This window comes from Equus przewalskii, chromosome X (genome assembly GCF_037783145.1).
Source record: "Equus przewalskii isolate Varuska chromosome X, EquPr2, whole genome shotgun sequence".
In the NCBI taxonomy this organism is placed as follows: Eukaryota; Metazoa; Chordata; class Mammalia; order Perissodactyla; family Equidae; genus Equus; species Equus przewalskii.
This window is the reverse complement of record NC_091863.1, coordinates 111357545-111384427: the sequence shown is the minus strand read 5'-3', so window position 1 is coordinate 111384427 and position 26883 is coordinate 111357545. Positions and strand designations below refer to the sequence as shown.

General features: G+C 41.7%; 1 protein-coding gene across 9 annotated transcripts in view; it reads left to right on the top strand.

Moving 5' to 3' along the window:
* The window catches only part of FGF13 (fibroblast growth factor 13), a 488610-nt gene that overhangs the window by 286139 nt on the left and 175588 nt on the right, over positions 1-26883 (top strand). For 6 of the 9 annotated variants that reach the window (XM_070606356.1, XM_070606354.1, XM_070606357.1 and 3 more), the window contains one exon: positions 17225-17392. The exons of the other annotated variants lie outside the window; for them this stretch is intronic. In XM_070606356.1, the coding sequence (XP_070462457.1) occupies positions 17225-17392 (168 nt within the window). The remainder of the gene's footprint in view (positions 1-17224; positions 17393-26883) is intronic. 9 annotated transcript variants of the gene reach the window in all.

Below are 26883 nucleotides of genomic sequence, written 5' to 3'. Positions count from 1 at the left end.
CTAAATGTACCTCCTCCACCACTCAGCAACTAAATGCCTAATTGGCTGGGAGAGAATTTGTGTGGAACATTCTGCCCTGGCTTTCTTGCATGCAATCTTGAACTCCACTGAATTCTCCATTAAGGAGAAAGCAGAGGGCCATCTTTAGTATGAGAACTGGGACATAGTTCCACTCCCCCACTCCTCAAGCTTGTGAAGAGTGGTATGTTTCAATTTCTTTTTTTTTTTTTTTTTTTGAGGAAGATTAGCCCTGAGCTAACTGCTGCCAAACCTACTCTTTTTGCTGAGGAACACTGGCCCTGAGCTAACATCCATGCTCATCTTCCTCTACTTTACATGTGGGACGCCTCCCACAGCATGGCATGCCAAGCGGTGCCATGTCCGCATCCGGGATCCAAAATGATGAACCCTGGGCCACCGAAGCAGAATGTGTTCACTTAACTGCTGCGCCACCGGGCCAGCCTCTCAATTTCCTGGTGGTGCCAACAGGCACTCCTCAAATGACTAGGTTTCTCGGTATGAGTCTAATTAATGTAAACATTAGAGGCTTGTCAGAAGGGACTAACTGGCAGGGACCCTCAGAAAAGACAGGGAGGTCAGATTTGGGAATCTTGTGCTGCCTCCCAGTATGGACACTTTGCTCCAGTGCAATCTAAGAGGAATGAATTCTCATCTGCATTAATGTCCCTATCCCCGTGTATGACCTATATTATCCCTCTCCATTCCCTTCTTGCTGCTTTGAAATAGGACTATTGACTGGGGTTCTTGTGAGATATAAGAAAATCATCAATAGCTAGTGATTTCCATGGCAGCAGAAGGTATTTATTTATTTATTTAAAGATTTTATTTTTCCTGTTTCTCACCAAAGCCCCCTGATACATAGTTACATATTTTTAGTTATGGGTCCTTCTAGTTGTGGCATGTGGGACGCTGCCTCAGCATGGCTTGATGAGCAGTGCCATGTCCGCGCCCAGGATCTGAACCAGCAAAACCCTGGGCTGCTGAAGTGGAGTATGTGAATTTAACCACTTTGCCGTGGGGCCGGCCCCTATTTATTTTTATTTTTATTTTTATTGTTTTTATTATTGTTGTTTTTGGTGAGGAAGACTGTCCCTGAGCTAACATCTGTGCCAATCTTCCTCTATTTTTTGTGTGTGGGACACCACCACAACATGGCTTGGGGAGCGGTATGTAGGTCCAGCCCCAGATCCAAACCCATGAACCCTGGGCTGCCGAAGTGGAGACTGTGAACTTAACCACTATGCCACCAGGCTGGCCCTAGCAGAAGGGTTTTTTTTCTTTTATCCCCGAAGTCCCAGCACATAGTTGTATATCCTAGATCATTCTAGTTCTTCTATGTGGGATGCCCCCACAGCATGGCTGGATGAGCTGTGTGTAGGTCCACGCCCAGACGCCCAGGATCTGAACGGACAAACCCCTGGCCGCCAAAGCAGAGCACACAAACTTAACCACTCAGCCACGGAGCCAGCCCCAGGTTTTTAAATTAATGCGGCTGCCTGCTCCTTCCATCTGTGAAGGAGCAAGCTGGCACACACTCATGTCTCCTCTCCCTTCTACGTCTTCCTGTCCTCATTTCTCCTTTCCATTTCTCTTGGCCTATGAGTGCAGGCCTCCTGGTACTGACCTTAGCCGTGAAAAACAATGGTAACCGCCATGAGCCAAATTGGCCAGAAGAGATTCACATTCTGTAGAGGATTTAGGACTTCTCCGGTACTCTAGAAGCCATTATTCTGAGCATTCACAAATATTGATGGGAGGTTTTTGGGGGAGAAACAACACTTTTCTTCCTCTGTTCAAATTGTGAACCAATTAAGAAACAAGTCATAAGAGAAAGATGTATGAACAACCAAATATCACCTTTATTTTAATAAAGCTAATACTAGGAGACGAGGCTTTTATCTGTGAAGAAGTGGACATTTTAACGATCAACCCCATAATTAGACACATATATCAACTCAGTCATAGGCAGCTCTGGGCCATAGCAGACTCCTGTCTTAGTCTCCTATCCCTCACCTGGCACGGGACCTCCACCTGCAAAACTTAATGCATAGAGGCGCAGAGCAGAATTTATGCTTTCTGTTGTGAGCTGGCTCCCAAGGAGAACAGAAAAAAGGAAGGGGCTAGGCTAGGGATGCTAATTTTCCTTTTAAAAGCTCACCAGTACCCCATCCAGAAAAGAGTGAATGATGGGCAGAGAGATGCCTGCAGTGTTATTCTAGTGAGCTTCATATTGAAGAAAATATCAAGGAGAGGGAAGAACCTCCCCGCAAATTGAAGTAATGGAAAAGACTTGAGAGATCATCTGGTCAACTCCATTTGAGGAAATCCGAGCTCACAGAGGATGTGACTTGGATAGTGAGGGGTGAGCTCCTAAGCTGGGCTAGGAGTCTAGGCGCCTCGGTTCTAAGGTTTTCCCACCATTCCTTTCCCCCACTAGCACCTGAAGTGTTAAGTTTGTTTGCTGGAATCTTTGACATAATGACAGAAGGAAAATAGATTTATAGAAGAGAAACAAGAATGGCATAAAGGCTCAAGAGAATCAATTTCTCAAGAATGTTGTTATGCAAACTGCCCATCATCATCTCCATCACTGCTGCTAATACTCTCCTGCAGCATTAATGTTTGCTGGGTACCTACATGATCGTGTTCTATGTAGACATATTTCATCCAGTAAGAAACTGCAGAGGAGAGCTAAGTGTGAGGAGAGGTCTCTTCTCCTATGCCTAAAGAGTAGAATTCGCTAATCTATAGTAAATATTGTCCCTCTGGGCAGTGTATATTCCATGGAATTACCATTATCAAGAGGTATCTATATTAAATAGTGTTGTTAGATGCTGCATACTGTTAGTCATAACTTCTGTTCGTAAGAGTCTAAATTCTTAGAGTGTGTATCCAGAGTCCAACCACTTCTTCGCACCTGTACCACTAAGTACCAACTACTATCATCTCTTGCCTGGATTATATTGTCTCTAACCAGTCTCTACACTTCTATCCTTCCTCCCTGAAGTCTGTTCTCTACATAGCAGCAAGAGTGAGCTTTAGAACCCATAAGCCAGATCAAAGCGCTCTTCTGCCTGAAACCATCCAGTGGCCCCCCACCAGTCAGAATTAAAACCAGAGTTATTACAGTGGCCTCCATGAGCAGGCTTCCTGTCACTATTCTGACTTCACCTCTTCAGTCTCTCAGTTCCAGCCACATTGACCTCCTTCGTTTGCTAAAAATGCTCCTACCTCGGTATCTTTGCATTTTGTTCCTTCTGCTGGGAGCACTCTTCTCCTGATGTCTCCATGGCTCACTCTCTTCTGCGCTTCCTTCAGGCCTCTGCTCTAATGCCACCTTCTCAGGGAGGCTTTCTGAATTATTTGGATGAGACTAGTTTATACTGCAGTAACAGAAAGCTAACTGACATGTCAGAAGCTTAACTTGTACAAGTTTACTTCTTCTGTATATGAGTGTAGCAGCAATTCAGAGCAGCTCCCTTCCCATCAGTGACTCAGAGCCCCTTGGAGTCTCATCTGACCGATTTACTATGTTTACCACCCTCCCCTGCCCCAAATGTGTAAACTTCATGAGGACAGGTGTTTTTGTCTACATTTTTTTCCATCTTCTGTACACTGTGTAGATTGAATAGTGCCTGGTAGTAGGTTATATTTGTTGAGAGAATAATGAGTATTTGTTGAATGAATATTGAAAGTTAGTATTATGAGAGGGAATGGAAAGTAAAAATGCCAGAGGAAACATCTTTGTGTATATTTTCTTCTCAGATTGAAGATGGTGAAGATATGTCAATTCCACATACAGTGTTTGATTATTGTTATTAAAATATCTGTAGAAGCCTCATAGCTTTAGAACCTATTTAGGTTTTCAGCATTAAGGTTTGGATGTTGTAGTAGCTTTGTGTTGCTGCCATAACAAATTGCCACAAACTTAGTGGCTTAAGCAACCGAAATTCTTCTCTTACAGTTCTGTAGGTCAGAAGTCAGACACGCATCTCCCTGTCCTAACTGAGGTCTTGACGTGGCTGCATTCCTTTCTGGAAGCTCTAGAGAAGGATCTGTTCCCTTGCTCATTTTGGTATTTAGCAGAATTCAGTTCTCGATAGGTTGGAGAGCCCTATTTCCTTGCTAGCTGTCAGCTGAAGGCTATTCCTAGCTTCCAAAGGCTGTGTATTCTTTGGCTCATGGCCGCCTTCCTCCTTCTTCAAAGCCAGCAGTAGCAGGTTGAGTCCTCTCACACTTTTAATTGGCCTGCCTCTTCCTTTTCGTCTCTCTGACCTACTCTTTTACCTTCCCCTGTTGGTTTTAAGAGCTCATATGATTACCTTGGAGCAACCTGCATAATACAGGCCAATCGCCTACGTTTAAAGGTCAACTGATTAGCAACTTTAATTACATCTGCCACCTTGGGTAACATAGTCACAGGTTCCAGGGATTAGCACATGGGCATCTTTTGAGGGGCCGTTATTCTGCCCACCACAGATACACAAACTAACATGACACAAGGTGTAGTGAGTAAGAGTCTAGGCTCAGGAGGCCTGAAGACCTGGGTCTGAATCCCAGTTCTGCTCCTTGGTAGCTGGGTTACTCTGGACATGTTCCGTAACCTCTTTGACATTGTTTCCCGTGTGTCGAATGAGGACGATAATGATACCTGCCTCCTCGTGTTACTGTGAATACTGGAAATAATATGTGAAAGTGCATAGTTCACACTAGGCACTCAGATTTACTCCTTTTTCAGATATAACGTGAGCCTTCCTAGTGTTCTAAATGTGAGCACCAAACCCAGCTGAGAGCCCACCTCAGAAGACCTTGCCTTTAGTAGGATAGAGGAGGCCAAGTGCTCCTTTGCTGAAGCCTCAGTTAACCAGCTGGATTTGTAGGGAATGAGGGGGAAGTTTAATCTCAGTGTTTATGATTCCTTTACACCTAAATGATTAAATGCCGTTTTAAGGACGTTTGATGGCTCGAGGCTTTTAAAATAATCGTAATGCCTTTTTCTTAAACAGAAATGCTGCCCAGCGTAAACAAACTCAAATACCATTTGCTTTGAGATTCTTCCCAAACAAATTTGGAGTGGGTTCTAACCTGGCCCAATATATTCTTCCATCAGTAAATCCCGGCGGGGACAGCCCTCCTGAGAAGAAACACCAGGTCTATTTACTGAATGGGGAGTTGGAGACTGCGGCGGGCGTGAGTGCAAAGGAAAGCACTCATTTAATTGGAATGTTTCTTTTTTAGAATTATTGTCTGTGTTTCAGCTATTTTAATTGGGAAATTTTGTTTAATGCTTTCCATTAGCTAAAAATAAGCCTCTTTTAACTGTCTAAGGGGGAAGAATTCTTCCAGGGCATGTAGGTGAGAAGTGCATTTCCTGGAGGTTTTGAGGACAATTGGAGCTTGAAAGTTGATGAATATGCTGCTGTGGCCTAATTGAAGTAACTGCCTTTTGAGGAGCTTGGTGCAGCTCGTGACTAACTAGGGAGAGGAGGATTTAACCAATGCATATTTTCAATGAAACAGGACATTCCAGGACTTATGTCTTGATGTCTTGATCGGTTGGGAAAGCCTTCTCCCACTTCTTTTCCTCTGCCTTCTTTCTTCTTTTACTACTTTTGGAATCACTGGCACAGCCACATTACATGGAATGCCAGGTGCATAAAGCCACAAGGACACACACATACTTTATAGTTTTGGAGAAATGGTTTTTATAGATCAGCCCATATATTGGAATTTGCTTTGTGGTTCCTGCCAAAGGGTCGGTCAAGATGGGCTGCTAATGTACTTGAGTGGACTTTCATCCATGTCGCTGTGTGGGGAAGGAGGCACCAGTAAGTGACAGAAGCACATATGATCACAGAACACTGGCAGGAAGGGGAAATATGAGAACTCTGCTTGCTTGAAAATAAGGGTAGCGTTTCCTGACTAATAAAGTAAAATGAGTTTGCTACTTAGACACCTTTTCGTGGGCGGGGGGAGTATAGAGACATAGAGGTGAGTTTGATGGCACTGACCACTCTGCCAGTCATATAATTTTTTTTTGAGGAAGATTAGCCCTGAGCTAACATCTGCTGCCATTCCTCCTCTTTTTGCTGAGGAAGACTGGCCCTGAGCTAACATCTGTGCCCATCTTCCTCTACTTTGTATGTGGGACGCCTACCACAGCATGGCTTGCCAAACGGTGCCATATCCGCACCTGAGATCCGAACCGTGAAGCCCGGGCCGCTGAAGCAGAACGTGCGAACTTAACTGCTGCACCACCGGGCCAGCCCCAAGTCATATAATTTTTAAGCAACATTACAATATAATTTTCCAGTCACTTATCACTAGGACCAAGGAATCCCTGGCTGTCAGCAGAGCCCATGAGGTGAGGTATCCTGAGCTCTCAAGATGTCCCAGGAGACTTGGAGCAACCATGAGATTTGAATAAGGGATTAGCTTTCAAAACATGAAATAAAAATATGAAGGGCCACAACTAGAAGGACCCACAGCTAAGATATACAACTATGTATAGAGGGGATTTGGGGAGATAAAGCAGAAAAAGAAGATTGGCAACAGTTGTTAGCTCAGGTGCCAATCTTTAAAAAAAAAATATGTAGGACATAGTGCTAAGGAGTAGAGCAGGACTCTTCTAGCATGCCACGTGGAGAAGTTTGGTGTCGATGAGCACATTTGCTAGGGAGACATGGGTGTAATGCTTGAGAGTGCACTCTATTGTCTATTGGCCAGGAAACCTCAGTCCTCTGAGATTTAATGCTCTTAAAATGGAAAAGACTGATAGGAGAAAATAGGCTTTCTGTAGCAATTTAGCCTGCGATGTTGCCCAAGAAAGGTCTTAAGATCAAAGGCTGAGAAGATGTCAGGCAAGAAAGTATCTGTGAGTAGTTATGACATCATTTTGTGAGCCTAACTGGAGCTCCTGTACTAACAGTTATTAAAAGCAAAGGCACGTCTCTAGCCTCACACACACACACACACACACACACGTAGAAGGCAGAGCTGGCTGGAACGATATGCATGGGGCAGTGAGTTATCTGGGAACCCTCCGCTTAGCTTACTGTGTCTAAAGAGAAAGACCACTTCCTGACCCCCATGATTATGCATGGAGGAAGAGGCAAAATTTGGTCCAAATCAATGCCTGGAATCAACCTGAAAGTAATCTTTAAAGGCTGCCTAGATGTTTCAGTCCCTAGGACTCTGGCAAGAAGCACTCTGCATTAAAAACAAAATGAGTGAGACCAAATAAAATTTTTCAATGAAGCCAGTCACAATTAAACATTTCCAAGAAATTCCAAATGGCATTCTGGACGAAATACCATTGTCAGTCAATTTATTATTCTGTGAGCAGTATAGGCATCTTTTTTCTCCCGTGGGTCATTCCCCCTGCTTTGGTTAGAAAACTAAAATGAAGGCCATGTGAAGCCTTGTCTGGACTAGCAAGAGTGTAGGTCACTGACATTTTTATCTTGGTAAAGACGCTTTCACATTGACTTGGATTCCACCTCAGTTAATACATAGGGAGTACTTAATACATATGGAGTACCTAACAAGGGCTAGGCATTGTGCTGGACGCCTCCACCCACATCATCTCTTTTAATTCTTAAAACAATCCTGTTAGGAGTTAAACACTGTGATTCAGTTTGGTCATCTGTAAAAGGTAGGAAGTTGACATACCCAAGGTCATGCAGTTGGTGGCAGACGTCTTCTAAGTCCAGTGCTCTTTCCTCTTCCCCATGGCTGGGTTGCCATGAATATACATTTAACTGCTACCCAGATAGTTCTTGGCCTCAGGGGAGAAGGGAATGAACCCATACTGAGTACTGACTATGTGACTCTGTGCCAGGCACTGTTCTAGGCGCATCTCAGACTTTCATGTGCATAGCAATCACCTCAGAATCTTGTGAAGATACAGATTCTGATTCTGTTGGTCTGAACTTGGCAGGGCTGAGAGCCTGCATTTCTAACAAGCTCCCAGGGGATACCTATGCTGCTGGTTCAGGGTCCTCACTTAAAAATAGCTATCATCCCATTTGATGGGTGAGGAAACTAAGCCTCAAAGAGGATACATGACTTGCCCAAGGTCACACTGTTGAGACCACTTATGGTCTTGGAGTTGGGATTTGAAACCAGGACAGGTTGATTATAAGGCCTTTACCACTACACCCTACTGCATTCCCTAAGCCTTTTGAAACTATCTCCTTGAGAGATCTACTTGTATTCCATGCTTAATTAAGGGGCCTAGGACTTAAAAGTCTTAGTTTCTTCTAGAGCACTTCCTTCTTTTCTCAGGAAAACATCTCTGCAACTAATTGTGCTCACGCTTGTAACTCTAATTTTTCTCTTGCTCCTTCAATTAGACACATTGGTTTGCCACCCTAGCTGTACCTTAGAACCACTTGAGAAGCTTTTTACTACCAAGGCCCATACTCCACTCAGACCGGTTACAGCAGAATCCCTGGAGTGGGGCCCAGGCATGGGCATTTTATGAATGCTGCCCAGGTGATTCTGATTCTGCAGCTAGCGTGGAGAACCCCTGAATTGCAGGGTTCAAGGAAGCAGTTTCCGGAAAATGTAGCCCAAACTCCTCTTTTGTGATGTCATAAAAGGCCAGCATATTTGACTGGCCAGTCACCAAGAATGGTCCTAATGAATTCTTGGTACCATTTTGTTTTGTGACTGTGAGCTTGGACTGCGCTGTGGTTGAGGTTGCAGCATATATATAGTTTGAAATGGCTCCGTGTGGACTCCGAGGGTGAGGAGCCTATGTGGGGAGCTGATGAGGAGGGACCAGGATGGAGAGATGCAACATCATAGACTGGCTTCGGGATAAAGACACGAGTTCTCATCAGCCCAAGACATTGATCTTAAGAGGTGTTAATAAGAATAGAGCTTGGTTTGACTCAGTTCAGCAAAATTGGCTAGTGAGGAGATAGTCATATTCAAAACCAATGAGAGCGGGGTGGGGGTGGATTCATGCTATGGTAGAGCGATGGACAAATCACTGTGGTTGCTCAGGCTGGAATGGGGCTGCTGTGTAGAGATGTGTGCTGCTATACAATTTTACACAGTGAATAGCACCACTGCACAAGGGTGTGTGGCAACCCTGAGCTGAAGTGTGGAAAGAAATGAAAATAGTAAGATAATCAGGTGCCAGAGCCCACCCTCCAACAGGGAGAGAGGGATTGTTCACTGGGGAAAGTGAGGAAAGGCTTAAAACAGTCACTTTTTTTTTTTTTGGCGAGGAAGATTGGCCCTGAGCTAATATCCATTGCCAATCCTCCTCTTTTTGCTTGAGGAAGATTGTTGCTGAGCTAGCATCTGTACTAATCTTCCTCTATTTTGTCTGTGGGATGCCACCACAGCGTGGCTTGATGAGTGGTGTGTAGGTCTGTGCCCAGGATCTGGACCATAAACCCCAGGCCACAGAAGTGGAGCACACGAACTTAACTGCTCCGCCACCAGGCTGGCCCTACAACAGTCATTCTTAACTCTAGCTGTGCAGTGAAATCACCAAAGGACCTTGGAAACTTACCAGTGCTCTGGCCTCAGCCTGGAGATTGTGGTTTAATTGGTCTAGTGTGGCATCATGGGTATTTTAGTTTTTAAAAGATCTCCAGGTGATTCTAATGCTCAACCACAACTGAGAACCACTGGCTTAGATTGTGTTTGTACTGTGTGGAGGAGAATGCAGACAGGCAGAGATAGCTGGAAGAGGGAAAACGAGCAGCTGGGGCAGTCATTCTCCAAGTGTGATCCCTGGCCGGCCAGCAGCAGCAGCCGCACTTGGGAACTTGTAGAAATGCCAATACTCCCCACCCACCACAGACCACCTCAATCAGAAACTTCCGGGGAGGGGGCCCAGCAGTCTGTGTCTTAACAAACCTTCCATGTGAGTATGATGGATGCTTAATTTTGGCTTGTACTTGAACAGGGTGCACAATGGGGAATGCAATGACATAAGGCTGGAAACCTGAAAGTAACAGGCTGCTGTCAACTCTCCTGACTGTGCCATTGAGATGTACAGCAGTACCCAGTGTTCTAGGGTGGAATGTAATTCTCTCTGGTCTTGCCATTTCTTTCTTTTGTGCTTGAATTGCAAAAGGGATAAAATATGTGTCATTCGTGCTGGGGCAGAGGACCTCTAAAAGTGCACTCTGCTCTGCAGGAAGAAGCTACCACTTTTCTCCTTAATGGACTCATTTCTGTCTTCAATAGGGGGATGCAGGCTCGCTGGTGACATGGGTCTTTAGACGGTGGGAAGGCTGGCCTTCAAGAAAGCTCCTTAGATAAAGCCAGAGAGGGTTTCCCAGCCCCTCTTCTTATTTCTTATCCCCACTTGAGCCAGGTCTTTGGTTGGCCGGACCCCACCTGCAGGTGCCCAAGGATACTCACCTAGTGTCAAGCAACGCCATCAGTGCTACTCAATGTCATCACTCACCAGAGAAAGCCTTTGCCCTAGGCTGAGTAAGGGCCCCACTGAAGTGTATCACTTGTGCTGTACATTTTGCCAGCCAGGGGCTTTCTGTTACCGGGATGATTGTCATGTTTAGTAGTGTGTTTCCCTCTCTTTTTGGTGTGGACTGTGTGGGCCAAACTCCCCTGAATGGAATAGCTGAGTCCTTGCAGGATGCTGAGCATCTCAAGGGTCACACAGGGACTTCCAGGATTGGTACTACTTCTTTCCAAAGAGGTTTGTAGACCAGAGGGGCTTTACCCGTCCTCACATCCAGTGATTCTCAGCTAAGGCGATTTTGCCCTCATCCAGCTGGGAGGGATATTTGGCTGTATCTGGAGACATATTGGTTGTCACAAGCTGGGGAGGGATGCTATTGGCATCTAGTGGATAGAGGCCAGGGATGTTATTAAACATCCTACAGTGCACAGAACAGCCTCTCAAAACAAGGAATTATCCAGTCCCAAATGTCAAAACTGCCAATGTTGAGAAACTCTGGCCTAGTCTAAATCACTTCTTCTTCTTATTTTTTTTACTGAGGAAGATTGGCCCTGAGCTAACATCCATTGCCAATATTTCTCTTTTTCCTTGAGGAATATTGCTCCTGAGCTAACATCTGTGCCAATCTTCCTCTATTTTGTATGTGGGATGCTGCCACAGTGTGGCTTGATGAGCAGTGTATAGGTCCATACCCAGGATCTGAACTTTCGAACCCTGGGCCACCGAAGCAGAGCACGTGAATTTAACCGCTATGACACCGGGCCAGCCCCATAAATCACTTATTTTTGAAATGAGAAAACTGAGGCTCAGAGAGGTGAAGTGGCATTCCAAAGGGCACCCTAAATGTTGATGGTGAGTGCGGGTGGGGATCCTGGTTTCCTAACCATCAGAGTGCAGTGCTCAACAGTCCCATCTCTGTCACAGACAGTATTTCCTCCATGGCAGCTACTACTCTGTGTCTGCCAGATGCCGGGCAATGTGCTGAACTCTTTCCATTTATTACCACTTCTTCTTAGCACATGCCTTCAAGGTAGACGTGACTCTCCCCAGAAGTGATTCATCTACGCATGCAAAGCTACCATGTGCAAAGCGTTGTAGGCCTTTAGGGAAGCTAAGGTAATACCAAAAGAGATGGAGACATCTTGCCCTCTGGGAACTTGCATTCAAGTTGTGGAGGAAAGACATATATATGAAAATAATTATCAATCTAACTTTTCAGTGAAAGCCTATGATAACCAAAAAGCTGTCCCAAGACGTGACAAGATAAATTTCCTAAAAAGTTATGTGGAAATTAAGAGTTAGAGTGAGGTGACTGTTTCCTTGAGCTTTGTGGGAAGGCTGCATGAAGCAGAGGGCGTCCTTCATTTGGTTAGTGAGAATTCTTTGAGTATATATTATGAGTGAAGCACTGTGCTGAACCCCACATGTAGAATGGCAAATGAGAGAAATAGTGTTCCTGCTTCAGAGAGCTTGTGTTCTTGTGGGTAGTGTCAGAGAAGAGACACATACATACATAAATAAAATAATTACAGATCATGCAAACCTACCTAAAGTGGCTGAAAAGACACCTCTGAGAAGGTGGCAAATAAGTAGAGCCCTGAGGGACATGAAGGAGGAGCTGTAGTGAGCAGTAAGCACAAGGCCTTGAGGCAGGAAAAATCCTGGCATATTCTAGAGAATAATGGACAGCTTGTGTGAGCAAGAAGAGAGGCATGTGGTGGAATTGAGGAGATGGGGGGTCGCCATGGTAGGGAGATCACATTTCATTCTCCTATGAAAAGAGCAAAACAGCCTGAACAAACAGAAAATTAGGAGGAAGACCTAACAGTGCTTTGGGGGGGGAGGGGAATGGAGATGGAGGAGATTGCAAAGGAGAAGGTAACTGAAATTTCTAGAAATATTTTAAACTTGTTTTGATCTTGGCCAAATCAAATGATCAGTTCCGTTCAGTGGATCATTAGTATTGATCAGTTCTGTTCAGGGAATTATTTACTTAAGTTACTCATTTATGTTTAAACTTGCCATCTGGATTGTATCCACTGTGGCAGAAAAGCTTAAATAGCATATACAAATAAGTAATAGTTAGCTGGGAGGCAAAACGGAGATATTGAGCTAACTCATCCTGCGGTTGAATGTACTGTTGAGCATGACAGTTGCTGAATGACGTGGAAGAGGAATCGCACTAACTGCTCCTTTTCCTTCTCGCTTTCTTTCTTATTATGTAAGGACATCTGATAATCTGTATATTTTGCCATATTTTCTGTTTCATAGATTTTTTTAACTATTTAGTTGTTGGAGTTACTAATACACTTCTGGTAACTTTGATTGGCAGTCCTGTGGCTGTATTTGTTTCTGTTGCCCTGCTGATCTCAGATTTGCTTTGATTTAAAATCATGTATCATTAATTAAGTATGTTGAATCATCTTTGTTAAGAGTTCATTTAAAAGCAAAAAACAGCATCATCAAATAATTGAGGGCTTGTTTACTGCTTCCAGCTTGAAGCCATGAAACCTTGCAAATCACAGTGGCCTGGGGAGGGGGCAGGTGCCTTTGTAGCATTGTCTAAATAGTTCCCTAGGCTGTCTCTGGTTGCCTTTCTGTCTTTGAATAAAGAAAGAAAAAATTTTTGGAGATAGGGCTAATCTTTGAAGCTAAGAAATACTGAAGAACCTGACCCCTGTTCAATATGTCAATGTTTGTACAAAGCAGTTATGCTTTAGACTTGCTGGTAAACACACTGGAATCCCAACTTCTAGGCTGGGCTTTTCCAATATCTGTGTGACTTGTCAAGCCACTTGCCCTTCCTGAGCTCTATTTTCCTTATGTTTTAAGACAAAGGGGTTGTATTAAATTATCTGTAAAGAAACTTCTTTTTGGAATGGCATCAAGAATTACGTTGTAGTGTTTGTGATACAACTAAATACTTGGGTAGCGGTTTTATGTAGCCAATGTTATATTTATTGATAAGTTATAGAGTAAAACAAGAACTGCATTTTCCAAACATAGGAGGGATAAATGATTAACTTCTTTAATTAAAAACGCATTTAAAAGGTACATTGCATTGGCATTTTTTATTTCATCAATGATTAAGTTTTGATGTAGATTAGTGCTTTTGTTATGTCTAGTTTGAAATGGGAATATTGTATTTCTGTGGACATGAGTAGCTCAGGCCACGTCATCAGGCTTAGACTTAAACTCTTCCCTTGCCATGACTGCCCTCCCACCCTGTCCTTGATCTTGGTGAATGCTAAGAAGCCTCGAGGAGAATGGGGATGATTTAGTGCCAGTCTAGCACTGCTACTAGGAAACCAATTCTAGATGCAGGCTTGCCCACCTAATGGTTAGTCAATAGTACACCTTTTATAGCAGGAACTAGCTCTTCCATAAATTGTGCTCATAGCTCTCATCCCGCCACGAAAGTCACTTAATTCTTGTCACTGCTTTGTCTGAGTATGCCACCTGTCAGTGTCTGCGTGTCTGTGGATGTGTGGATTTGCATGTGTGCACTTGTCTCCTCCAACTCTTTACTACTCTTGTGGGACTTTGGAATCCTGAGTCGGGGGGCTGTATGATCAAGGCCGAGGGCGCTGGCTATGTGGGCACAATTTCTGGGCAAAGGCCTGCTCCTTGGCAGCTGTTGTCATGGGGCTCAGCAGCCTTTATCAAAGCATGGGACCCCGTGGTCTGGAAATCAACCATGAGCCACTCTTACCATCTTATTTGTCTTGAAGAATCAAGTTGAACCTCTGAAACTAGAGAAAGCTTTGTGTAACCCACTGTGTACGTAATCACTGGAGTCTTTGGTCCACCTCCAAGATTGGATGAATCTGTTTTTGGGAAGGGCAGTAGGAGTCATTGAATGGACAAATGGTTCAAATGAACAGGAGGAGTGGTTTTCTGATGACAGGGCTGTGTGCAAGAAGAGAATGCGCTAGGAGGGGGGAAAAGGCAAAAAACATTGGACTAACTCAGGGAGAGAAGAATCTCATTCTTTTTTCCTGTTTTGATGAGATGACTTCTTTGCAAGCCTACTCTCCCTTTTCTAGAGCTACTGCCCTTTGGAAGCATTGCATCCTCATCAATTTTTTAGGGAAGTAGAATTCAGGTACCCACCTGCCTTAGTGCTGGGGTCCTGTGTGAAGTTCCCTGTTAGTCCTGCTGCTGTCAATTGCACATGCAGCCACTGTCCTACTTGAGGGAGCCCTGGGAATAAATGGATTTGACATAATAGTTTTAATTTTCCTCCAAAATAGGCTCAAGTTCAGAGATCTTGTAGACCCAAGCGAAGTGTTCCCTATACAATGCAATGCCACTTATGGTTTAAAAGTCCAAAATGTTTCTAGCTCTTGTGTCAGCATGACACCAAGCTATTGATGGATTGACTATTATTTTTTCTGTTTTGCCTGAATTGACTGATGTTTGGGGCATTGAGTAGAGACAGCCTGAGACCCAAATCTGAGCCATTAACTCCCAGATGTTCACTATTTCCAAGGAAATGTTCTGTGCCTGTGGTTATTATTCTGATGGCTCCTTAAATGCTCTCATCTTGGCACCTTTTGCATTTGCTAAATTCAATTTGGAGAATGAACAGGAGAGAGAGAGAATTTTGTGGAAAGCAATTATCCTACACTTTTGTGACCTTCATCCTTTCCCCATTATGATGAATTTTTGGGCTGGTTCTTGTATCAGTCAGCATATCGCTTTCACTAGAATTTTGTTGTATGTTACAGATAACCAGTTGTAGCTAATTAAACAATAATGATGGCAGTGCAGGGCATTTTCTGGGAATTAATGACCAGCTGGGAAAAGCTGATGACTGGAGAGTCAGCCAAAGGCTATTAGCTTCAGTCTGCCATTAATCTCCAGAAATGCCAATTTGTGACGTCATTGTTGGTATTGAAAAATGAAAATGGAAGACAATTTACTGATGTTTATCATGTACTTCTGAATAAGAATTTGCCGATGTTATCAAAAAGTCGTTCATTTCTTTTTTATCCTCCAGTTGTCCTTTAATCTTAAAATATTTCTTATGTACAGTGTATGAAAATGGAATTTCTCAGCTTCTATATAATCATGGGTGTTCTTTCTTTTTTTTTTTTTTAAGAGTTCCAAGTTTGGGAGGTTTTCTTTAAATATTTTGGATGGTAAAGCCAGAATTTGTCTCCAGCTGTGATGGTGGAATTTGATAAGTGTCTATATTATCATAACTATCTGCTCATGGCAGGAAATGGTTGCAAATGTTTTGAACAGCAGCTGTTGCTAGCAAAGATGTGCATTCAACAACAAGATTCTAAGAAGTTATAGTCACATTCGTAGTAGATGAAGGGAACTCTCTGCCAGGAAAAGCTGTGGTAGTATGTCTATATAATATTTTTGATTACTGATGCTGAACGCTAGAGAAAAATAGAAAGAGAACTGACTAAAATATTCATCACCTTCTTGCATAATTTAATGACTTATAAAGGAAGACAACAATTCCACACACAGGCAATCTATCAAGAACTTGTTCTAAACTCGCAATACTAATTTAAAAGTTAGGTTGGTTTTTATACCATTTTTACCCCAACATGAAAGAAAGTTTTTAAAGCCCATTAAGATCCCAGCCAATGAGCCGGGAATGTTTGGCCAAACGCAGAAGCTTCAGATCCCATCTAATTTCAGCCATCAGCTGTTTATATTTTGCAAGCACCACAGCATTATTCTACCCATAAGAAGTTTGCTGGTGGTATCAGTCATCCTAAATGCATGTTAAGTGTATGCATTTGGGGGAGTATAATGAGTCAGCAAGTCATTAATCACAGCTTTAGAGGCACTGACTCACGGCTGGCAAAATGGAATGGCCTCATTGGGAAGGGTGTGAAAGAGAAAAAAATCCATTCTAAGGTCAGTTCCCCGTTTCTGCAAATGCAGATCAAATTTGCACCCACTTTGGTGGGTGGTTATCAGGCTAAAAACTGTTGCAGTGGACCCTGTAAAAGCAGACACCTTGTTTTTGCAGAGAGGAAATGCTAGAAATTCACAATCTTGCTTAGGAAATGTACAAAGGGCCTAGAAAGAAAATGTGAGCTGATAGTGGCTTGGTGTATATCTAAGGCCAAAATTAGTGAGCTGGGCCCTGCTCTTCCAGAATTCAACCAGATGGGTCTCTGATCCAATGTTGATTATTAGGCTCTCGACTGGAATTTCTTATCTTCATTAAGGAGTTTTGAATATCTAAAAAATATTTGCAACAGCCCCAGTTCTCTTTGGAAATCAAAGAATAAAGAGCAGCACGCTTCATTCTTCTGTTAGATTCAGGATATACCGCATGGAAGTCAGGCCCTGGCCAGGAGGAGACCAAAGAAAGAAACGTAAATGAATACATTGATAATTGGTGGACAGTAGCCAGTTTCACCTGTAAATATTCATATTATGTCTCCGATTGAAACATGTAAAGTCTATATGGTGTTTATTTAGATGCAGTATGGTTATTGGTGTGAAAATATTTTATCACACTTCTGGCACAGTGTAACGCTTAAATTTTCCTTGTGGTAGCAATAGAGGTGTATATAGTTGAGTCAGCTATTGCCAGGGCTATAGGATTTTCAACTAAGCCCCTAAAAATAAAATCACCCAGCTATTAAATGCTTTTCTTTGAAACTTTTCTGGGGAATGTTTTTTCTTTAGTCTTCCCTGGGAGTAGATGGGATATAAGACGTTCGCTGCCTTCATGAAGCTCTAACTTGAGTTCATTTTGTTATGTGGTGACCACAGTTCTGGATGACGCCCCCCCTGGCACACAGGAATACATTATGTTACGGCAAGATTCCATCCAATCTGCGGAATTAAAGAAAAAAGAGTCCCCCTTTCGTGCTAAGTGTCACGAAATCTTCTGCTGCCCGCTGAAGCAAGTACACCACAAAGAAAACACAGAGCCCGAAGGTTTGTGCACGACGGACGCGTGTTTTGCTTGTTTTCTCTTCTTCTTCTTTCTTTCTCTTTCTTTTTGACTGTGCGTTGCCTTCTGGTGTGCTGTGTGCTGTTCGGTGCCTACCATAGTTCGGAGACCCCTTGGCTCCCTGGTGAATGTGTTATGCAGTCTCAGATGGGACACTGCATAATACAGTCATTTCCGGCACAGCACACAGCATCTCCTGCTTCTCGTAGCTGAAACATTTTCAGCTGGTGTCATTACATTGCCCCATTTTGGCTGCTAAAGTTGCTTGCTCTTGTAGCCAACATCTGGCCAAGTCTGTTCCCATCACCTTGCATTCCTGAAGCAGCGGTCGGCTGAGGAATGGCACTTCAAAAATGAAATAATGAGAAGATTGTTCCAAATTTTCCAACTCTCCTCCACTCCATAAAGCTTCTGCATTGCGCTCGAAGAATGCTCATGATCTACCTAGTTCGCTGAAGCAGGCCCAGACTTCGTATGTAATGCACGCCCAGTTGCACTTTGCCATAGTGAAATGCATGCCTCAAGGAAACGATGAGTAGTTTATTTTTCTTTTCAGCTCAAGTACAGGATTGGAAAACCACTTGCTGTTACTTAAACCGAGGTTGATAAGGTGTTCATCGCAATCCATGCTGCAAATCTCTCTCTAAAGTACCTTCTCTATCCAGAAAGAATATTGGTTCATTTTTTCCAACATTTTTGCATGTATCAACAGGGACGTTTTTCACATCGCAAAATGTGGTAAACTTTTTGCCATGTGTGCATCTCAACTTCTAAAATGACATTTGAGAAGTGTACTGTGTATGCTAATTAAATACTTAGTGTAAAACTGCCCGTGTTCCCCCCATATCAAATGGTATCAATGCAGTTTACCAATGAATAAGATTGGAAGTGGCAAAATTCACCTCTGCTTTGGCAGTTGGTGTACAGTTTGCATAAATGTTTCTGGTACAATTTCTAAAAGCAACCTTGTTCTCATTTCAGGTTGCCCTATTGCAACATTATGGGTATCTTCATTACAACTGTCTTTCTGACCTAGCAAAGACTGCCATGTGGTTCTGTTTAAAGTTTGGTGTGTAAGAAAATCACCCCAAATTGACTCTAGTCCATAGTTTTGGAAGCAAATTTTTACATCTTAGTCTCTTCTTCTCCTTACTTCCAAATCGAGTTTTAAATGTTCATTGGCAGAAAATGAGAAGTGTGCATTCTTCTATGTTTAATTCTATTTCAGCAGTGGAATAGAGCACTTGCATTTGTTTTCTACCCATACTTTGTTATCCAAGCTATTCACTTTGGGTATGAGTTTTGATGTCAACACTCATTCATCTGGAAATGTAAATGGTGATCCTTTACAGTGAGTAAAATAAATCTTTTCGTAGAGAAGATACTAACTTGAGTTTATGTTTCAATGAAACAAAAAATTTCAACCAGTGACAATTATTTTACTATATGTAATGCATTCCAATATTTTCTGCTTTCTTTTCTCTGAAATTATGTGTGTCTGTGTGTATATATATATTTGCAACTACAAAAACAGTATGTGTATTATAGATATATACTGTTTATTGTATAATTATATATATTAAATATATATAGCATAATTAGATATATATGTATTATAGATACTATACTGTTTTTCTACTTGCACATCAGTCTGAAAAACAGAATTTGATTTGGGTAAGAAAAATAAGCCATGTAAGAAGCAGCTAGTTAAATTCAGTCAAGCAGTTGGTTTCTACTCACTTCAAGTTGCTTTAGCAATACTCAGATTTAAAAAACCAGTTGAATAAGTAAATTTAAGATCCCGTCTCTTTTCTTACTATGTATAATTTTGACAGGAAGTGTTAATTTTCAAAATATCATCTGGAGTGTATTGTGAATACTGTTATGAATGTTTTCAGATATTAAGAATTCTTTAGAGAATGGATAGCAGTTAAACTCTCTTATGCAAGGTTTGGATAGTTTTTAATCTGTCATTTCATCTACACGTTAAGTGGCTGCCATCTTGCTTAATGTGGCTGTCATCTTTTCACTCGTATACTTTGACATGGGCCTTATCTTCTTTCAGATTGAAGATTTCTCTTAGTCTTGCTCTTCTGCCAGGTCCTTTGGAATAGTGAAGCTAATATTTCCCTCCTTATTCCTATGGGTTATTTGTAAATAGTATTAGTTTCATTAGAGGTTTTCTGGGATGATATTTTAATACTATTTACAATTTTACTGTACCCCCTTCAAACAAGGTCCCACAATGTAATGGTGAATCCGGACCTTGAAATGAAAACACTTGATCTTTGCACGAATTGACAGGATCCAGAAGACCTTAGATGGGGGTGAAAGGAAACATGCTGTGGAAGCGACCGTGGATAAATAAACAATGCCAAGAAATTAACATGCTTACTTCATGTAAGATACCGAAGCTCGTCATTTCCAGGAGGTGAAGTAACTGTGGGTTTGGAAGGTTTCAGTGGTCATTCTGGCAACCTGGAAGATTTTTGCAAGACTGATTTTTAAATACTATAAGGTACAGTCTTCAGTTCTCTCTTACAGTTGCTGTAACATTTTATTATAACTAGTAGAAATAAAAGACCTCTTTCTTCCAAATGGATAGAATCTTAGTTCTAGACAACATTTGGAAGAGAGTTCTCATGCTTCTGTGCCAAAGCATGAGCCCTTAATTGACCTTGGCTGTGAATGCCCACCAGTTCCACTGCAGGTGAAGGCAATGGACAGGGTGGTTAAGCCATTTATTGCTTGATCTGTGCAATGCCGGTACACCAGTATGACCTCTTCTGATGTGTTTATACAATCTTCAAGTGAAAAATTCATTTAAATTTTGGAGGAAAATAAAAGTTTGAATTGGATAAATTTTAGAAATGATTAAGTTAGGTCAAGGAGCTTTATGTGTATTATGATACAGCTGCAATTGTTTTATTCTTTACTGAATTGATAAAATCGACCAACTATTTTTGTATTATTATCAGCAAAGTCTTAGTGTTTCTTTTGATTGGTGATGTCTTGGTATGGGCCAAATTATTTCCATAGTTCATGACCACCTGAGATTTGCTACACATAACTTATTTACAATTGTTCACAGGCATCTATCTTTTTAAAGACATTTTTGTATCGTATCTAGGGCCCTCATAATCCATGTAAAATAAAACATAGAAGGATTGAACTATCTCACTGGCTTTCCAGGATATACTAATCCCAAATTACACTTTGCCAAAAACAAGTTTCTATTTCCGAGTAGCCAATTCCAAAATAAGTTCTTTAATCTGTTCCAAATACTTGTGATTTTCAGTGATGTGATTATTTCCATAAAAACCACTTATGATGTAATCTTATGTGAGTACTGGAATTTGGCTGAAGAAGCACATACAAATATCTGAGAGTCTAATTTGGCCCAGGACCAGCAACGCTCTTTGTTAGAAGAAAGCTGCATGGAGAGTGGAAATCATTACCAAAATCTTTTTCTTACTCTTCCAGGAGCCTTTAGCAAGAGAAAGTATAATCTTCATAGCTTTAGTTTTTGTTCATTTTTTTCTTTCATTGTCATGTATGTCAAAATGAAATCACTGATTTAGAGTAACTTCTGAAAGCCGTTCTATTATCAGCATAGTTTCTGCTGCCTAAATGCCAGTCATTGGGCATTTACCGTTGTTTAAAGATGGTTCAAAAAAATCACACCGAGATATACATGCTTGCAGGTAGATACTGTTGAAAATCTACAGAGAAAAATAAATCATGGATTCCCAGCATTTACTTTTAGGATTGAAAATCATGATTACAACAATAAACTTGAAGGAGTTAACACAATATAGGAAAATATTACAGAGCTAGAGATTTGTCACCATCTTTTAATCAGGCATTTGGTCTCTTTTCTTCAATCCTGTTTTCATGTGATTTAAATATATACATATACATTCCATCTCCTTCAGGACATCCGTAACCTTTTTATCCAGCGAGGCATCCAACTGTAGTGAATTTGGTTGGAGGAGAAGAGAAACTGTGTTCCAGACTGGCGATGAAGTTGAGCAGCGTTCGCTAACCAAAAGAAAGCAAAATTGTGTGCCAAATGTTAAGGGGGCGTATTTGTGACTAGCACAATGACTGTTACTCTGATAATGCCTTGGTTTCTTTATCCCTGAAGGAGCATATGTCACCATGAATATCAGTCTTACCTAAATGGTAGGAGAGGAAGAAGATAGAAGAATTAAGGAACATGCTGAGGGAAATGTTTTTATTTTCATTTTTACCTTTTCTTCAACTCTATTGTCTCCTGTTGTGTTTCTTCCTCGTTTTAATACTAATTTACCTTTTGAGAAAAATGGGTCTAATACTATTTGAATTAATAGTTCAATAAAACTAAGCAATCTCTGATGCTTGACACCTGAAAGTGTCTTGACTTTCGGGCAGGATGTAACTGGGTTCCTATCTGTCCCCTTGAGGATGAGAGTTGAGGGGATATTCCTATTTTATTAGGAAAACATGGGGCCACATGTTTGGGTGACTCTGAAGAGATAAAAGACTTTATTCTTAATCTTTTCATTTCAAAATAACTATAATTGAGGGTTATCCTCCCTTTGACTTATGACCTGAAGGATGACAAAACAACACTAGAAAGTTTTCTTTGCTCATTGAAGCAAATGGCAGCTTATTTGTAGAGTTACAGGAAAGATTAAAACAGTGGTCCATATTGAAATCAAATGAAAGCCCAAATCTGAAGGCCTTGGTGATGAGCAATGAGGAAACACTATCCTCGCCCCAAAAGGTGTTCAAATGTATTTTTCTTCTTTGCATGTCAACTACTTCTTAGAAGACAACTTAATGTCCTAGTAACATTAGGAAACTGGTAATGACACTGAAATACATTCTGTCTTCTCTCCTATTTCCCCAACTTATGGCAGCAAACATGAAATTAAGTCGTATTTGGGGGATAGTTTTTACTCTCTGGAAAACTCATAATTTGATCAAGGAAGTATAGTTAACATCCATTAATTTGATTTCAGGCCAGGATGGGCATTTATTATTCTTATTAGACACATGCATCTCAACTCAGTCCCCAGGCTGGCTTCTACAGGAGAAGTTAACAACCATTCATTCTTTAATGATTCAGTTTTTAAAGCTACAGGCTTCCATTCTCACTTGAGTCTAGGTGTTCTCCTCAAGGTGGTGGTGGTGTTTTCCTGAGAAGGAGTGGTCTCTCCTTTACAACTCTCTTTACTGAGGTTTCCATCGGTTAGTATTGGAGGCAGGTATTTCTCCTGTATGAAGCCAACACCTATGACCCGTTTCAAGTATTTATGTTTAAGATAACACTGCTCTGGGCAAGTGCTCTGAAAGGTCTACTGGATGAAAATCAGTATATGGTGGTGATTTTGATTTTTAAAAAAGTCAAAATCTAAGTGCTGATACTTGAAAAAATCTGGAAATGATCCGTCTATGCGGGTGCTGCCCTATTCGAAGCTGTTACATCAGGGATTGCGTTGCCAACAAGCTTCTGGGGGTCTGATATCAGCAATTCTTGTTTTTTCTCTTCACAGTCAGTTGATAAACCACTTAAGAAAATCTGCCTTTCTGACCCAGCAGGGTATGACCCGGATAGGTTCTGTTCCACATCCAAAAAGGCATAGCCTGAATGACTTTTAGCTTTTGCCCCAAATCAAGCCCAACACTAGTATATGGAGGTCGGCCTGTATTAAGGAGGTATATGAGTGTCCTGCTACCTCAGCCTCAGTTTTAACTCTGTCTTTTGTTTCAAATGATAACTTGCTTGCCTGGTTGAAGAGAATGCAGGAATTAACTATACTCTCTTTCACATGTTCTTAAATAATTATCGGATCAATACTTTCCAAACTGATTCATGAAACACTGATTGTATGGCTTTGTGAAAAGACAGATTCTGTGATCAAATACATGTTTTCCAAATTCCACTCCACTCTTAGAGAGTCACAGTGCGTAAGAGTATATTAAAGGTTTTGAGGAGTCTTACAATTGAGAATCTATCTTACTTTGGACAATTCAGTGGTAAACGACATCTTCCAGCTGCCAGACCCTTTTTATTCATAGGACCTATTAACATCTCACAGCACTCTTTGGGAAATGCCATGCTGGCTCCACTGAGCAGTGTATTCTCATCAGAGCTAGGCTTTGAGAAGTAACACACTTTTGAAAATGAATTCTGTTCCTTTTCTCTCTGACCCCCATCTACTATCTTCAGGGAAGTGCTACTTAAAGTGTGGTCCATGGATCAGTGCTGGATCTGAAATTGTGTTACCAGTCCACGACAACATAAGGAGCTTGTGCCAGAATGTAAATCAGTGCATTGCTTCCTTTATCAAGAAAGTATTGCTATCTTGCTGTGAAAAATACTGTCAGCTGAACTAAATGAAAAATGTGCCTGGTGACAAAGTTCACAGATCAGCACTAAGCCTGTGGACCGGACTTTGAGTAGTGCTGCTTTAGATTACTTAGATGATTCTCAACTTTGGCTACTCATTGGGATCACCTGAGGACCTTTTAATACTATTGATGCCTGAGCCCAACATCAGACCAAAACCAACCAACTAACCAATAACTGTCCAAACAAAAACCCTGCAAAATCTCTTGTGGCAGAGGCTCGACGTGGATATTTTTAAAAAACTCCCCAGGTGATTCTACTGTGCTAACAGGGTTGGAATCACTGCCTTAGAAAAAAACCACCTTGGCGTAAGGTCTGTTGTGTGATGTCAGCTGTCAATTCAGAATTCTTATCATGCTGATTGCATGGGCCTCTTCAGGAGGTGCCCTGTGATTAGAGGGCACTGCTGGACAGGGAGCACTTATATGACCTTTAGAACTTGTGGCCATGTAAGGTATCCATCTCCCCCCCACCAACACGCAGATACACACACATACCTTTTTGAATTTCCCTTGCCTCTTTGCCACTCTGCACTTTCAGAAAAATAATCAGGCTTCTCCATAGGAGTGTGGTAATCTGCCACCTTGTGACCGACATCCTTTTTTGCAAGCAATTGTTGCAACACTTGTTCTGCTCTGAAAGTATGATTCAGCTTGCAAATGTGGGCGGAAGAGTTTCTCGGGACCGTGTGTGAGTGTACTTAAAGGAGAAGATGGAGAAGAAGAGCGTATCATTATGCCAGAAAAGTACTACTCTTTCTTTACTTGATTGCTACTGCACTAGGACCAGATTGCAAAAGTTGACTCAAGCTGCTCATGACCTGGGTATCTGTCCCTGAGTTACACAAGAGGCTGTCGTCATTGAGGCATTGCCCTCTTATCATATAGACGTCACCAGCTACTGCAGCATAAAATTATTATAGTAGCATGTATGTGAAAACTGACTTTGACTTGAATGGGAGACTTTAATTGCTACCCATGTTTACAAATCATTCCTGGTATTTTAAATTACACTGATTCAGGTATTCATTTGTTATACTCTACAGCATTTCTTAGTATGCTTACGAATACGCAGCTTGAATAATGCCCGTGGGGAAAGTGTGGAACAAAAGATGTTACATCCTGCATTTTATCAACACTTACCCTTGTCTTGCTTCACAGCCAATATCCACACTCACTCCAGCACATCAAAATCACATGTCCACTTCCACCCATGTGCTAGCCTATTTCTACTTATGAGCCCCAGCTATTTTAAGTTATATATTCTCAGAACAGCTCCAGGTCAACCTTCAAGCATGTCCAGCTTTGGAAGCAACAAGTGTACATTGGTTGGAATTCCAGCTCTACACGGAGGAAGGGAAGGAGAGCACAGTTCCACTGGGCTACTTCCACATACAGTGAGAGCACTGTGCGTGGCCCCTTAGAGACATGGTCACAAAAGCCCTGCAAGGTAGTGGCCGCTACCAACATTTCATAGATGAGCAAACTAAGATACAGAAGGGTGAAGTTGCTTCCCTGATAAATGACAGGACTTGATCTGAACCTGGCTTTTATGGCCTCCAAAGCCCAGGCCCTTTCCCCTCGATGCCTCCTCCATGTGCTCAGTTTCCCCCTCTTGCCCTATACATGGATTTGTTGTCTAAAAGTAATTTTAGTGCAGAAAAGACATGTTAGGTTTAAAGGAATAAAATACTCTTTACATTCCATTCTCAGTTTTGCTATGATAAGGAGTTGTCATAAGCAGAAGGGACTTGGGAGGTACTTTGTAATTCTATGGGCTTGGAGTTAGGTGCAGTGCCGCACAAAAGAAATGATTGAAATGACCCTTGCCCTCAAGGAGGGTCTTTGTCCAGGACACACGAAGGAAGAGTAGAATGATTAGTGAATAGCTGAATTCAATTTAAATGCAATAGAACTGTCCCTTGATAGCCGGCCCCAGGGCCGAGTAGTTAAGTTCCTGCGCTCCACTCCGGTGGCCCAGGGTTTCGCCGGTTCGGATCCTGGGAGCGGACCTAGCACTGCTCATGCAGCCATGGTGAGGTGGCGTCCCAACATAGCAGAGCTAGAAGGACCTACAACTAAAATTTACAACTATGTACTGGGGGGCCTTGGAGAAAAAAGAAGGAAAAAAAAAAGATTGGCAACAGATGTTAGCTCAGGTGCCAATCTTAAAAAAAAAAAAAAAAACTGTCCCTAGATAAAAATCATAAACAGATCACTTGCCTATCTTTCTTTGAGCTATGGGATGCTCTTCACCTATAATAGCAGAAATGAGGAAAGATTACTTCCAATTATTGTAAAGCTGATCCTATTGCTTAATTTTTTTCTCAACTCAATAAAATTGCCACTACTGATAGCAAGTTAAGAAGAGTTGTCTGAGCCCTTTGGCCATTTCCATAGGATTAGGTATTACCTAGAGGTTTAGATATTCACGATGAATTCTCTTTGATCACTTATTGGAACCCTACTCTTTTGCCTAAGGTAAATAATAATGGAAACAATAATTGACAATTATCCAGAATTCACTATGTGCCAAGCACTTTACCTAACAGTATCTTAATTCTTAGAAAAATCTTGGAGGTAAGTAGGTATTTTTTTTCTCCCCATTTTATGGATGAAGAAAGTAAGACTCAGAGAAGTGAAATAACTTGTCCAAGGTCACCTGACTGGGAGATGGTAGATACTCAAGTACCAATACTCCAATGCAACTTGTCTCACTCCAAAGTTTGTGGTCTCTCAATTATGAGAATATTTCATAACAAGGCTGGCCCTAGAAAGAGCTCCCATTTTTGTTGTCCTGTTACTCCAGTATTATCTTATTGAGACACGTTGCCGAGTATACCTAAGTCAGTAGAAGTAGAAAACCTTGTGCCTACTGTCAGAAAAACAATAGATTAAAAAGGTGGCTTATTCTTCAGAGAAAAAGAGAAACAGCCAGATTTAACTTTAAAATGTTTTCAGGGCAAATGCTCTTCAAATTTGACTTGGTCAAAATGCTTCACTATCTGCAGTGTCAGAATTGGGATTTATTCACTGTGCTGGTGTACAATTATTCAGCTGCGGGCCAGTTCTTAATCAC